General features: G+C 37.4%; 1 protein-coding gene across 7 annotated transcripts in view; it reads left to right on the top strand.

Annotated features, from left to right (window-relative positions):
- LOC106874097 (uncharacterized) overlaps positions 1-16654 on the top strand; it is a 45389-nt gene that overhangs the window by 25290 nt on the left and 3445 nt on the right. For 4 of the 7 annotated variants that reach the window (XM_089352628.1, XM_089352633.1, XM_089352629.1 and 1 more), the window contains 7 exons: positions 142-243; positions 2769-2944; positions 4659-4782; positions 6143-6368; positions 9158-9592; positions 12743-13082; positions 14533-14889. In XM_089352628.1, coding sequence (XP_089208754.1) covers positions 142-243; positions 2769-2944; positions 4659-4782; positions 6143-6368; positions 9158-9592; positions 12743-13082; positions 14533-14889 — 1760 coding nt within the window. The remainder of the gene's footprint in view (positions 1-141; positions 244-2768; positions 2945-4658; positions 4783-6142; positions 6369-9157; positions 9593-12742; positions 13083-14532; positions 14890-16654) is intronic. The other 3 variants (XM_089352632.1, XM_052968328.2, XM_014921702.3) reach the window with 3 other exon arrangements.

Genomic DNA, 16654 nt, shown 5'->3' with positions numbered 1-16654 from the left:
AAAAATTTAATGTATAGACAAGTCGTTGGTTTGTCTTTTGTATCGTTCCCTTTTTGTTTTGTATTCGGCCCTTGTCGTCCTATCATATTGTGTCTGTTTCTTTACCATTTGAGATGGCAATGTTATCTTTTATATCGACAGGCAATCTATGCAACTGATATTCGTTTGGCACAAAACAGACATCTAGAAATGAAAGCAGGAAAGAAACAAACCACATTAGGACCTGATGAAGGATATCCAGAGGTAATTAATATGAAATTCTTCATTAAGGAATTGCTTATCTTGCAGTTTTTACTTGTATTCTTTTACTTTTTTTTTTACTTATTTCAGTCATTGGACTGCGGCCATGCTGGAGAATGCTGGGCCTTGAAGTAATTAGTCGAATAAATCGACCTCAGTACTTTTTTTTTAAACATGGTACTTATTCTGTCGGCCACTTATGCCGAACCGCTAAGTTACGGGGACGAAAATAAACCAACACCGGTTATCAAGTGCGACGGGACATGCACAGACAAAGACACACACCTGCACACACATATACAAATACACACACACACACACACACACACACACACACACACACACATATATATATATATATATATATATATATATATATATATATATATATATGTATACGACAGGCTTCTTTCAGTTTCTAGCCACCAAATTCACTCACAAGGCTTTCGTCGGCCCGAGGCTGTAATAGAAGACATTTGTCCAAGGTGCCACTTAGTAGGACTGAACCTGGAATCATGTGGTTGGGAATCAAACACCTTACCACAGATCACGTGTACAAATGTATATCATAGAGAGTTACAATGAATTGTGAAGCTATAGTACTGGAGTATCGTCCGCGTAGATTATCAGTTTACTACTTAGAGATTACTGTTCACTAGGGCAAAACATTTAAGCTTGATCTATTCAGTTTACTTGGATAACAAACAGGATCTATTCATGTCGGACATCCTATGTAAAATAAATGCGACACAGATGTGTAGATTTATAAAAATTTTAAAACTTCGTGATCTCTACCAGCATGGAAGAATAGACGGTGACGAAAGAGGGGAGAAAGAGGGAAATGTGGATACATAAATATCTAAATATTTTCATAATAGTTCTGTGGTTAAGGAACTCGCTTCGCCTCCAAGAAGTTTCGGGCTCTGTCTCTGCATGGCACCTTAGGCAAGTGTCCTCCACTATGGCCCCGGGCTCTTGCAATAGCCTCGGTTTGTGAGTGAATTTGGTCAACAGAAGCTGTGTGGAAGCGAGCTGTGTGGAAACTGTGTGTCAAAGGCGGTGAGCTGGCAGAAACGTTAGCACGCCGGGCGAAATGATTAACGGAATTTCGTCTGTTTTTACGTTCTGAGTTCAAATTCCGCCGAGGTCGACTTTGCCTTTCATCCTTTCGGGGTCGATGTAATCGACTTAATCTCTTTGTTTGTCCCCTCTATGTTTAGCCCCTTGTAGGCAATAAAGAAATAAGAATCTGTGTGGAAGCCCGTCGTATACGTATGTATGTGTGGGGATGTAGTGTGTGTGTGTGTATGTGTGTGTGTGTCTGTATGTGTGTGTGTGTGTGAGTGTGTGTGTGTGTGTGTGTGTGTGTGTGTGTTTATGTTTGTGTTTGTACCTTCGCACCGCTTGACAACAGGTGTTGGTTGTTTACGATCCTGTGATTTAGCAGTTCGGCGAAACAGAGCGATAGAATAAGTACCAGACTTTAAAATTACTACTAGGGTCGAATTGTTCGACTAAAACCCTTCAGGATGGTGCCCGAGCGTGGCCGTAGTCCAATGATTGAAGCAATAAAAAGGTAACATGCAAAATGTATATAGCAAAATAATATAACAAAGTTATCTTCTTTGCTCACAAGTATAACAACGTTTACAAATAGGTTTCACTTGCTAAGCATTGGGATTTAACATAACATTTGGTTTTATGAGGAACGCGAAAAGAACTGATAATATGAGCATGTATGTAATTTATATCGCTATCTATAGCAGTGCACCGTGGAGGCGCAATGGCCCAGTGGTTAGGGCAGCGGACTCGCGGTCATAGGATCGCGGTTTCGATTCCCAGACCGGGTGTTGTGAGTGTTTATTGAGTGAAAACACCTAAAGCTCTACGAGGCTCCGGCAGAGGGGTGGGGTGGCGAACCCTGCTGTACTCTTTCACCACAACTTTCTCTCACTCTTACTTCCTGTTTCTGTTGAGCCTGTAATTCCAAGGGTCAGCCTTGTCACGCTGACTATCGCCGAGCACTACGTTAAGGGTACACGTGTCTGTGGAGTGCTCAGCCACTTGCACGTTAATTTCACGAGCAGGCTGTTCCGTTGATCGGATCAACTGGAACCCTCGACGTCGTAAGCGACGGAGTGCCAACAATAGCAGTGCTCCGCAACCGGTATTCCGCGACACACTGGTGTGTCACGAGACGATGCTAGGTGTGCCACAGTGTAACCTTAGTACAATTTTTTTGATTATATTTTTAGTTATATTTTTAGTTCGGGTGTGTCGCCGAATTTTCAAAAGAAATAAGTGTACCGCAAGTGGAAAAAGGTTGATCTATAGTTCAACAATTTACATAAAGTGGACACTAAATATATAACGCGTAAAAGATTGAAAATATGACCACGTGTGTCTTCTGTATCTCAATAATTTACATAAAACTCTCGTTTCTTGTTTTTTTATGAATTGCTAGCTTAATATTTAAAAATTATATACAATATGAAAGCAAAAAATAATTAAATATCTCCATATTTTAGCAGGTTTTAAGAGGATCATCCGAGAGTATAAACATGGAACCTCGAAAGCTTAGCGGTACCCGCTCAGATTTAAAAATAGCTCGTCCTTATCAGACTCAGGTATCTGCAGTTAGTGGTGGTGGTGGCGGTGGTGATGGTGGTGATGATGGTCAGAGATTTATCAGGAAACCACAACGGTGAGAAAACTTTATTTATTTGAAATAAAGTTTTTGATGTGTTTATAATTGTTTATAAAGATTGCCAAGGCATGCCTGTGTAGTAAGAAGTTTGTTTCTCACCCACATAGTTCCGAGTTCAGTCCCATTGCATGGCACCTTAGGCAAGTGTTTTCTGCTATAGCCTCGGACCGACCAAAGCCTTGTGAGTAGATTTGGTAATCAGAAACTGAAAGAAGCCCGCCGTATATATACATGTGTGTGTGTGTGTGTGTGTGTGTGTGTGTGTGTAAGTGTGTTTTTGTGTAAGTGTGTAAGTGTGTTTTTGTCTGTGTGTGTCTATATTTGTCTCCACCACCGCTTGACAACCGGTGTTGGCCTGTTTGCTTCCCCGTAATTTGGCGGTTCGGCAAAAGAAATGCAATAAATACCAGACTTTAAAACAGAAAATAAATGCTAGGGTCGATTCGCTCGACTAAAATTCTTTAAGGCGATTCCCCAGAATGGCCGTAGTCTAACGACTGACACAAGTAAGAGATAAAAGATCAATTGCAAAACCCTGATGGCGCCAAGAACTATGGTCAGCACGTCCAGACCATAACTAAACTGTCAGTCATCATGTATCTGAAATTACACTGTCTGATGAATCCCTCTTTCTGTTTTTTCCGACATGTTGTTTAGAGCAGCACCTTATATTTTGCGAATATACATTTTTAATTGTTGTTGTTGTTGCTGTTGTTGTTGTAAACTTCAATTCAACTATGATTGAGCAGACTTACAATCTTCTTAAAGAAAGGAAAAACTACGTTCTCTTAAGTATCGATACATCTTTTAAGACGTAAGCGTGGAATTTGAGTGTAATTAATTAGTATTTCTTAAATGTATGACAACCGAATAGAAGTTACCGAGTTGACTCGAGAATATACATCGTATTAGAATACATAATTGTAATATATAGAGATAGATATTGATATAGATATATGTATTTGTTTTGCAGGATTCTTGATGCGATATTGCGTGTTGAAACAGATATCATTATACTTGAGGGTGGTCATATTTTGCCAATTAAACACACGCACTATATATTTGATCATCATTTCAGCTTTATCATTTTTATTATTTTATTTTATTTGTCAAAGTTCTTTCGTCACACATCCTGTGACCGCTTCAGCGATTCTGTATCCCCAGAACAAGAGGAGACATGTGGGATAATGAGTCATTGAAGAAGTCACAGGATGTGTGACGAAAGATCTTTGACAAAGAAACAAAAAAAATATTTACAATAAAGCTGAATTGATGCGTGTGTTTCATTGGGAAAATATGACCATCCCCATGTATAACAATATGTATATATAAAATAACGAAGGCGGCTATGTTCAATATAAAACCAAAAAGGAAGAATTCAATTGTCACTAATTGTGATTGACGGTGCATTGTAGCACCTACGTTGCTAGAAATAAGAGTTAAAAACCCTTACAGCCGCATAGAAGCACATGTCTATGCACTGACAGGGGAGATCTCGCTGTGGGGAGGTTATCTCCCCTGTCAATGCATAGATATGTGCTTCTTTCCGACTCTAAGTTTTTAATTCTTATTTCTAACAATGTAGGCGCTACCCTGCACCGACAGTCACAATTAGTTATATATATAATCTTCCAAATTCCACATTTTAATAAAGGAATTATTTTTTAATCTTATTTTCATCCATTACTACACTTGATGTCTGTGATAAAAGTCTTGAAAATAACAATGAATTGAGGAAAACTTGCGCCAGGTTATACGGAACAGATTCTACAATTACAGAGAAAACCTTATTGCCGGGTAGTAATAAAGTACAATTACCTTTAAAGTCCTCCATAGTAAGTAATGTTATTTATATTATTTTATAAACCTTAATTGATAGTCGTACAGTAGCATTGTTGTTAACTTTTTTCGCAAATTCCAGTGCGCGAATGAAATTTGGCAGATAAACATTGCGTAAAAGCCCGTCGTGCGTGGGAAGGCATGTGTGTGTGCATGTGTGTGTGTGTGTGTGTGTGTGTGTGTGTGTGTGTGTGTGTTTGTGTGTGTGTGTGTGTGTGTGTGTGTGTGTGTGTTTGTGTTGTTTATTGAAACTGGACTTTTTCTCACAGCTCTTGTTTCATGTCTCTGCGAACTTCAGGTGAATTTTCGCATGTATAAAATGTGTAATGTAATATGAAAATAGGCTAAAACATTGGTAGAACCGTGGCCGAATCAATAAAACGCCATTCAACAGAAATCATCCAATGAAATTTAATTGAAGACAAATTCCACCGGGAAAGTTCTTTTTTTTTTTTTCTTGTTTAGTTTGTTTTTTGCTCTTTTTTTCATTTATTTCTGCCGGTTGATTAAATTGTGAACGGGAACAGTAATTCTTCGACTATCGCAGGTGTTACGTTCCAAAACCCTACACGATAGGTGAAAATCCGCGAAGTAGAAACAGTACTGTACTGTATAGTTTTATTATTATTATTTTTATAGTTTGTATATATTTATTTTACTATAAATGCAAAACAACACCACGGAGGAATCGACATTAGCTTAAATAATCAACCGCGATAGGTGAACTGCAATAGGTGAGCCGTGATAGGTGAACCGCGATATGGCGAGGAATTACTATAGATCACAGAAGAAAAATAGTCACAGAAAAATATCACAATTTTGACCTTGAAAAACAGTTACAGGAAAATATCACTTCAATAAAATAAATAATATTTTAATTCACAAGACATCTATGGTTTATATGCCATGCTAACTTTTTCTCAATGGGAAATAGATTCGAATGAATTACTTACGGGCAGAATAAAATAATCAGGCATTTAGTCCAACACTTTAAAAATCCTATCATGGGTATAATGACTCAGTATTTTGCATGTTTTTGTATACTGCATCATACTTTTTTGCACATTACGTCACCTATATGGTGTATTAAACATTCCATCATTTTTGCTGTTTATTACAATATGTCGTATTATTTCTACAGCACATTATTTTTGCAACACAAAGAGATATTTTCGTTTTTATCATAAAATTCTGAGATGATAGTCGAAGTCGAACACAATTTGTATAATATTATTACTCGTAAAAAAAAAATGAATAAAATCACGTTTCCTTCAATATCCTAAAAAAAATAATGAAACGAAAGCAAAAAAATTTTTATAAGTTCCTGTTTATTTATTTATTTGAATTTGATTTCAGGATAAGCAAATCTATGACCAAGACATTCTTTCCCAGCAGAGAACTTCGGTAATATACGAAAATAACACTTCTACAAAACAAGGAGTAGCAAATGCTTCTTACACAACATTCCAACGAAAACATTCGTACTTCTACCCGCCAAATAATAACCAGAACAATTCTACTTCAAATGGAGAATTGACACCAAATTTGATGACAGACGGTCGAATTGAGAAAACTATGCTCGGTAATGAATCACTTTATTTGTACAAAAGAAAGAACAAACTGATTTTAACAATAGAAGCAATTATTTATAGAAATAGATTCCGATAATTAGATACATATCAAAGCTGAATGAGCTGTCATTTACGTGATTGCTTTGTTAATGTCCATGAGAAAGGCACAGACATCCCATAATATAATTTCGGCTTTGGTATAAAACTGAGCAACCACTTTCAAAATATTATGGTCGTGAGGCCCATCTCCAATAAAGGTCTGTTGTAAACATTATTAAAACATACTAATTATGTTTACCTCCTTCTACCTGTATTCATAAGCATAATGTTATTTCTTGAGGCGCGTGGCCTAGTGGTTAGGGTGTCGGCATCATGATCGTAAGATTGTGGTTTCGATTCCTGGACCGGGCGACGGGTTGTGTTCTTGAGCAAAATACTTCATTTCACATTGCTCCAGTCCACTCAGCTGGCAAAAATGAGTAACGCTGCGATGGACTGGCGTCCCGTCCAGCTGGGGAACACATACGCCATTGAAATCGGGAAACCGGGCCCATGAGCCTGGCTAGGCTTTAAAAGGGCGCATTTATTTTTATTACATAACATAAGCTACCAATCATTTGTTAACAGAGTTATGCTTGTTGAAACTGAAGTGACGGTGGGCCAATTAAAAGAGAAATTAGTTACCTAAATGAAAATACATTCTTTGCTCAACAACTGAATATATTATTATCTTTTTACTTTATTTTCTGGAAATGGTTGCGGCACCAGCACCAGAACTCATTCGACACCTTGCATATCATATCACTACCTTATATTCCTCACAGCAAGCGAACTTATCCAGTTTACTATTTCCCACAGCGTACGACTTGATTTAAGGAACAGTTTGTTAGTCTAGAAGTATTTATTCTTCAAGCTGAAAATCTTCAAGATGGTTATATATATATATATATATATATATATATATATATATATATATCTGTCACTGGTATAATTATTGTGTACAGTCCATATCTTAGGCTCTTGAATTTCATTGCCTCAGTGAACATAGTTATGTAACAGCTTCGCTAAATTAACGAATGTTTTTATTAACTAGAAATGGTGAAAATGTGTAGTAGCCTTTATATGGATTCTCATGTATGCACGAAACTATAAATTTGTAATGAATAATGTGAAATTGGATGAATTTTATATCGATCATGTTTATATTTAGAAGGTGAATATAGTTAATTGAAATGGAGTCAGTATACCACTGGTATCTTACTTTATCGACCGTAGAGAGATGTAAGTTTAACGCAACCCGAAATTAAATGAACTGAGAAGGTAGAAGGTTGAAACTAATTTGTGTTAGTTATTTAGTCCCACTGTCCTCCGTTTCTGCTTACTTACGTACTATTGTCTAATATTGGTTTCAAATTTTGGCACAAGGCCAGCAAGTTTTGGGGAGGAGCTAAGTCATTTACATCTCTCTCTCTCTCTCTTTCTCTCTCTCTCTCTTTCTCTCTCTCTCTTTCTCTCTCTCTCTTTCTCTCTCTCTCTTTCTCTCTCTCTCTTTCTCCCCCTCTCTCTCATACATTCAAATCATTTTACCACTCCAAGTACTTTGATCTGTACGGTTGTTATTTTATCACGTTAGCTCTCTAATTGCCTTTCTGTATTGTACAACTCCTTTCCATTTCTCTCCTCTTACTTTTCCCTATTCCTTATATTTCACTCTCTGCTCGCTTGATACCAGTTTCATTAACATGCTGACTACTGGTTATTGCTCTCCTCTTTCTCCCAGATTCTCCCACTCTCTCTTTCCCCTCTTTCTCTCGCACATGCACTCACTCCTATCCATTTACAAATCTAGTCCATCCTTTCTTCAAAATACTTTCAACCTGTCTCTTGTACACCTCTCAACACATCAACTACTTTTTCTTCTTAACCTGACAGAAAAACAGGATCCAACTAACATGAGAAGTGATATGGGCTTTTATATAAAGAGATGATCGGATTACAGATTGTGTGATAGTAAATACGGGAAAATGTCTGTGAACTTGAATCCTTCCTGTCTCTCTTCTTGTATATATATCATGCAACATGTTGTTGTTGTTGACACTCCGTCGCTTACGACGTCGAGGGTTCCAGTTGATCCGATCAACAGAACAGCCTGCTCGTGAAATTAACGTGCAAGTGGCTGAGCACTCCACAGGCACGTGTACCCTTAATGTAGTTCTCGAGGATATTCAGCGTGGCACAAGCTGTGACAAGGCTGGCCCTTTGAATTACAGGCACAACAGAAACAGGAAGTAAGAGTGAGAGAAAGTTGTGGTGAAAGAGTTCGCCACCATCCCCTGCCGGAGCCTCGTGGAGCTTTTTTTAGGTGTTTTCGCTCAATAAACACTCACAACGCCCGGTCTGGGAATCGAAACCACGATCTTATGACCGCGAGTCCGCTGCCCTAACCACTGGGCCATTGCGCCTCCACCATGCAACATATATAAATATAAGCCAGGAAGATGGGAAGATTATTGCAATAGGTAGCAGAATGTTTTATTAGCTTATGATGTTGAATGCCAATTCTCTAGTGGATGGAGTTAGGGGTAGGATAGATGGGAGCCAACCACAAAGCTGACTTGCACTAGATACATCACATGAAGATACCGCCTTCAGTGAACCCTCTTACTAGTAATGAGTTATGATTTTTACCATACCAACGACTAATGAGTAATGATCTCTCCCCTACAGCAAATGATTTATGGCCCTTAATAATGCTTTATGGACTTTGGTTTCAAAAATATGTCCTTTTTATTTCATAAAGGAAATCACGGTCAAGTAAACCGGGCTTACCAAACCGAAGATTCTCACCAAACAATGCTGGATATCAATGACAGTATTTTCGATTATTCAGTAACTGCTAGCATGAGTGAACGTTCATCTCTGCAGTCGTCCCAGAGACCTCATCCACCCATGTCGTCAAGCGCAAGCAGTAGCGACGTCTCCGAAACAGGATCTGCACTTATAGAAACCAACGGCGTTGATGATGTTGTAAACGAACCGTTAATGCATACAACAGCAATAACAACGACAGCAACGACAACATCAACAGCTGTTAGTCATTTATCAAAAAATTCAGTTGTCGGGATATCACAGAAGCAACAAATACCAATTGCCAAATTTGATAGCTCGGAGTCACTTAAGAACGTTCCCAAACTGCAAATACCTCAATTTTTTCTTCGAAGATTTCGACGAAATGGTAAGACTTGTTTTCGTTTTGGCAAACTACATTATATTTTTTTTCCCTTCGTTTGCTCTTAACTCTTCCTTCCTCCTTTTGTTAAAGTTCACAGCAGCGTTCCTGTCGATGAATCCTCGCTTTCACTACTGTCCCTCTACAAGCGTGTTTTGGTTAGTGGTCTCGCAGTTTAAATCTTCTCTATTTTTCCTGCCTCTCTGCTATCAGTTTATTTATTCGGTAGCATTAAAGAAGTCTCTCTCCACCCTGTTTCCTGTCTTTTTCTTTTTCTCTCTCACTCTCCCTCCTCTCCATCAATGGCCGTCATCAGCATGACAATTGTCCAACCTTATCTCAGATAGCCACAAACCTTAGACTTATACAAAGAATAGAACACATTTACGGCGTAGGTAATTTGTATAATTTAGACAAAAATGAGCCCAGAGAAATGACACAGAGTGGCCATTGGAATGTATTTAAATAGTTTAGAAAGATACAGAGATAAACATTATACAACATAGATTCTCGATTTATTAAAACTATACTCTTTCTTTTACTCTCTTTTACTTTTTACCTTGTTTCAGTCATTTAACTGCGGCCATGCTGGAGCACCGCCTTTAGTCGAGCAAATTGACCCCAGGAATTATTCTTTGTAAGCCTAGTACTTATTCTATCGGTTTCTTTGCCGAACCGCTAAGTTTCGGGGACGTAAACACACCAGCATCGGTTGTCAAGCGATGTTGGGGGGACAAACACAGACACACAAACATATACACACACAAACATATACACACACATACATATATATATATACATATATACGACAGGCTTCTTTCAGTTTCCGTCTACCAAATTCACTCACAAGGCTTTGGTTGGCCCGAGGCTACAGTAGGAGTGGGAATGAACCCGGAATCATGTGGTTGGTAAGCAAGCTACTTACCACACAGCCACTCCAAAATCCAGAACTTGCTCTTATATATATATATATATATATATATATATATATATATATATATATATATATATATATATATATATATATATATATATATATATATATATATATATATATATATATATATATATATATATATATATATATATATATATATATATATATATATATATATATATATATATATATATATATATATATATATATATATATATATATATATATATATATATATATATATATATATATATATATATATATATATATATATATATATATATATATATATATATATATATACATATAAGTGTGTATGTGTGTGTGTATATAAACATTTTCAATCGCACATAATTAATGTATGCGTTTTGCTTGTTTGGTGGATTCGCAGCTGGATAGCGCTTGGGGACGACTCCTTGTAACTATGGTCGTTAAAACACCTGAAAGTCATAGACAGGCGACTCGCATTGGATCGAATGCAGGAGTAATGGATACTGATATTTCGACATTTTTGTGGCTCATCAACATCATGTACCTGATTCGAACTGGAGACGAAACAAGTCAGCAGTCTACGACAATATATAATAAACAGTGAAAAATCTATTCAATGATGTGCGATGGCGATGTACACACACACACACGCACACATACACACACGCATATATTTATTGCAGCTGGCCCTCGATTCTCGTTATTCGAATTTTACGTTCCCGTTCATCAGTCAGAATATGAAACGCTCCCTTGTAACATGAAATTCGAATAACAAAATGTGAGACGTCAGCTGCAATAACCTGCAATAACCATCGATAACTCTCACTCGTACTATACTATACGCGCGTGCACACACACACACACACACACACACACACACACACACACACACATACACAAATATACTCACAAATATACACCTTATACAGACGTACATACACACACATAGATAGATAGATAGATAGATAGATAGATAGATAGATACTATTTTTACTCTTTTACTCTTTTACTTGCTTCAGTCATTTGACTGCGGCCATGCTGGAGCACCGCCTTTAGTCAAGCAAATTGCCCCAGGACTTATTCTTTATAAGCCTAGTACTTATTCTATCGGTATCTTTTGCCAAACCACTAAGTTACAGGGACGTAAACACACCAGCATGGCTATAGTAGAAGACACTTGCCCAAGGTGCCACGCAGTGGGACTGAACCCGGAACCATGTGGTTGGTAAGCAAGCTACTTACCACACAGCCACTCCTGCGCCTATGATAGATAGATAGATAGATAGATAGATAGATAGATAGATAGATAGATAGATAGATAGATAGATAAGGTTCGTTTCTATGTAAAGATATATGTTTAGTCTGTATATATGGATTACAGGTAAGTTCGATCCCATCAATTCACTGTGAAGAAAGTCCACTGGGAGGAGAATTCACCGCGAGGAAGCTTTACCGAGAAAATATATCCATAGTATTTCACTATTAATGGTTAAAAAGTATTTCATTGAAAAAAAAACCGTGAATTGATGACGGTGAACTTTCCCAGCGGTGAACTGATGATGGTGAACTTACCGGACATGGTATATGTGTAATAATAATAATAATAATAATAATAATAATAATAATAATAATAAGAGAGAAAGCAACCATACTCTGGGATATGCCAATACATACAGATAGAGAAATTAAGGCCAATAGGCCAGATATAGTTGTCAATGATCATGAAGGAAAAAAATGCTTTTTAATTGATGTATCAATACCAGCAGATAACAACGTTTCCCTAAAAGAAATGGAAAAACTTTCAAAATACAAAGACCTGGAAATAGAGGTAACTCGAATGTGGAATCTAAAAACAGAAACAATTCCTATCATAGTAGGTGCCTTAGGTATAATAAAAAAAATATTCAGACAAATACATAACAAAAATACCAGGACTTACAAATATATATAACATACAGAAAATTGCACAACTGGGTACTGCACACATCCTATGCAAAACACTTTAAATACAGTAACCATAAGAGCATCACAGCAAATCACAGCACATACCCAAGGCACACAGAGCTGCACTCGGTAGTGAAGTGAAAGCACGTTATAAAAATAAAACTACTGAATAATAATAATAATAATAATAATAATAATAATAATAATAATAATAATAATAATAATAATAATAATAATAATAATAATAATAAATGCGCTTTTTTAATATTTTGATAATATTCCAGGTGATATCAAGGAAACTTTTACTGATGACGGCAGCATGTCTTTTGACATCGATGATACTATTTTGACGGTAGAGTCACTTGAAAGTGATGCTGATCACATGAGAATGCAACCACCGTTTAAGAAAAATGCAGCGGACCAAATAAAAAGTGCTGATGAAATGAAGAAACAGTTAGACAACCTAACTGTTATGTACTATCAAATGTCTCGCATGATTAACCAAAAGCAGTCCAGTCACGCCCGAAGACCATGGAGCATCGCCAGTTCGGAAGCCAGTTCACTAATTCGAGAGAATCAAATGCAGAAAAACAAGTCTCTGCGAAACAAGGTCATACAAACACGGTAGGTATGCGTGGTGAATACACTGATTATTATTATTATTATTATTATTATTATTATTATTATTATTATTATTATTATTGGTGAGCTGATAGAATCGTTGGCCGAGGTCGACTTTGCCTTTTGTCGTCCTTTCTAGGACGATAAAGTAAATACCAGTTCAGCACTGGGGTCGATGGAATCGACTTAACTCCCTTCCCCAATATTTCAAGCCTTATACCTATAATAGAAAGGATTGTTTATTCATTCATTTATTCATTCATTTATTCATTTATTTATTTATTCATTTATTTAAGGCGGCCAGCTGGCAGAATCGTTAGCATATTGGACAAAATGCTTTGCGGCATTTCGTTCGTCTCTACATTCTGAATTCAAATTTCACCGAGGTCGAAATTGCCTTTCGTCTTCTCGGAGTCCATAAAATAAGTACTAGTTGAGCACTGAGATCGATGTAATCGACTGTTCCTCTCTCTCTCTCTCTTTCTATTAAATAATAATAGAAAGGATTATTATTTAAGGCGGTAAACTGGCAAAATCGTTAGCAAGTTCGACAAAATGCTTAGCGACATTTCATTTGTCCTCTTATTCTGGCATCTTGTTCTGAGGTCGACTTTGCCTTTCATCTTTTTTGAGGGTGTCGATAAAAAAAGTACCAGTTGAGTATTGGGGTCGATGTAATCGACTTAACTCCCTCTCCCAATATTTCAGGCCTTGTGCCTATAGTAGAAAAGACTATTATTTATTTAAGGCGGTAAGCTGGTAAAATCGTTAGCAAGTTCGACATTTCTTCAGGCTCGTTAAATTCTGAGTGAAAATTCTACCGAGATCGATTTTGCCTTTCACACTTTCGGGGTCGATAAAATAAAGTACCAGCCAAGTACTGAGGCTGATATTTTCAACGTGCTCCTCCCTTCAAAATCACTGACAAAATTAGAAAGAGTTATTACTTATTTATTTAAGGCATCGAACTGACAGAGTCATTAGCAAGTGAGCCAAAAGGCTTAGCGGCACTTCTCCTGGCTCTTTACATTCTGGGTTCAAATTACGCCGAGGTCGACTTTGCATTAATTTTTTCGGGGTCGATAAAAATAGAGTACCAATCAGGAATAGGGATCGATGCAATCAACTTCTCTCCCCGCTCAAAATTCCTGGTTTTGTGCCAAATGATGATGGAATTTTGCTGTTTGTGTCAATGTTATTTCTTCGTGTTATGTCATCTGAGTTCTTTTTATCTTTTTGCCTATATTTGATTAATAGTTTCATATAGAAGTCAGCCTTACAGTGGTAATCATAGCCATCTTACAATATGTAAATTTTACAATGTCAGCTCTATCTCTGCTCTATCTCATGTAAGGAGGATTATGATGATATTTTTAAATTACCACTTACAATTTTTCTCTATTTCTTTCAATTAATTAACAATTTTTCTCTTTTTTTTTCAATTAATTAACAGACACACAAAGAGGAAATTTCAGCGGCTTGAATCGAATATTGTTAGTTTGTCACATTACGTTACTTGTTTGACATCGCAAGTCCGTTCTTATAACGGGCTTCACAAACAAATCGATACACTGAAACAAGATCTGCAAGATATGAAGAATTCTTTCGAACAGTTTCACATCAATAACAAAAATAGCAATATCGTCAACAACACCAACAATAATAACAGCAACAACAGTCACAACAACAACAGCAACAGCAGCAGCAACAACAATATCAACCAAACATACATCAGGAAAATAAGTTTCGAAAAATTTCGGTGTTGGCTGCCTTCGTTAACTAATCGGAAACGTGTGCATAAATTGACAAGGTATGTTATAAATGAAAAATAATCGATATTATTATTATTAATCAGTAGTTTTTATCACGTGGTTTCACTGCACTACCGAGCGCTGCTATGTGTGCCTTGGAGTTGTGCTGCGGCTTGTTTTGATGCTGTTCTTTTTACTGTATAAAAAGTGCTTTAGGTAGGATATTATACGGTGCCTGTTGTTATATTACATCAGTAGAAGTAACAGTATCAGCAGTAGGAACAGTAACAACAGCAATAGCAACCCTGTAGTGGTTAAATGATGTGTATCATGGTAAACAGATGCAAAAGGAACGTGTATGCCTTTGAAGTAAGCAAAAGAGTGAATCGTTTCATAAATAAAAAATAATTTATTCACTGGACTTAATTTGTTGTTCGTACACATAATTCTTCACTACATGCAAAATGTTGACAACTGCTACGAGTTGCTAGAAATAAAAAACAAGGTACATCTATAGAGGTGATATATCACAAATGAATATATGTTTGCGCGTGTGTGTGTGTGTGTGTGTGTGTGTGTATGTGTGTGTGTGTGTGTGTGTGTGTGTGTGTGTGTGTGTGTGTGTGTGTGTGTGTGTGTGTGTGTACGTAGTTCATCTGATACAGTAGTCTACCGTGAAACTTCGAACATTGCTCTGGTCTCTGAGAAAAGCTGTCGTGTAGTAAACGTTCGTCGTTTGGCTGCTAGGGCCTTCTCTCTCCTTCTGTCTTGTTAACCACTGAATTTATAAGAATCGTGGCAGCTAGAAGGACAGACATACTGCAGCAGAGTTTGTACCTAAATAGGTCAGCTCCTGTCCATTTGAACTTCACCTGACATGGCCTCAGGTCGTAGGTCAAAGGGAGATGATGAATCACTTTTTGACAGGACAAAGATAACCTGTTTTCGCGCTTGTTGATCGTGGTGGTTTGGACGACCGAAAATTCTTAGATTCGGTTTCGAATCTTGGCTTGGAGAAGGAAGTGTTAATTTTTACAACACAAAAAACTGCAACACGGCAACAACAATAGAAAGGCTTCTTTCACTGGAATAGTCACCACAAGAAAATTATGCAGTCTCTTCCTGTAAGATAAGCGAACAAAATTATAAGACTGCTTGATTTGAGTAAATTGAAAGGATAAGGTCTGAGCTTGCACTTCCTCCTGAAACTCTGACGGCATATGCTCGACAACTGGTATGTATTGCTGCATGAGATTAATAACCCGTCGGTGAAGGTGCGTGGCTTTGTGGTTAGATTATTCGGCTCATGAACCTTCAGGTCGTAAATTCGATTCCGGTGCCGCGTTTTGTCCTTGAGCAAGACACTTTATTTGTCGTTGTTCCAGTTCTCTCACCTGGTAAAATGAGTAGTACCTGTATTTCAAACCCTACCATATTTGTAGGGAAGCAGAATAGAGAACCACTAACCTTAACGATTTTTTAGTGTCCACAATTTAGACTGGTCGCGTACGCAGACCACAAGTTTGTGATTCGCATGATCGACCTACAGAGGCTGCATAGGTAAAGACGAGTTTACAGAAAACTGAACGCATCTTTCCAAGTGTGAAAATCTTACAGGGGCCAGATTAGAAAAATTAGCGGTGAGATTGACCTTTGACCAATTCTCCAATGCTAAAGATGAAAGTTGCGATGTCAGAACTAGAGTGCGTGCTCTTAAATATGAGAGAACGAAAATCGTTTGATGGGTCCGGCCGTTAGTCAGAACGTAGAAAGAAATCCACAATTTGGTCTTTGACGGATCGGGGGTAGGCGCCTAGTACTCAA

The sequence above is a fragment of the Octopus bimaculoides genome, chromosome 5, assembly GCF_046866305.1.
Source record: "Octopus bimaculoides isolate indiv1 chromosome 5, ASM4686630v1, whole genome shotgun sequence".
NCBI classification, from domain to species: domain Eukaryota; kingdom Metazoa; phylum Mollusca; class Cephalopoda; order Octopoda; family Octopodidae; genus Octopus; species Octopus bimaculoides.
Note: the sequence above shows the minus strand (reverse complement) of the source record. Positions and strands in the feature narration are given on the sequence as shown.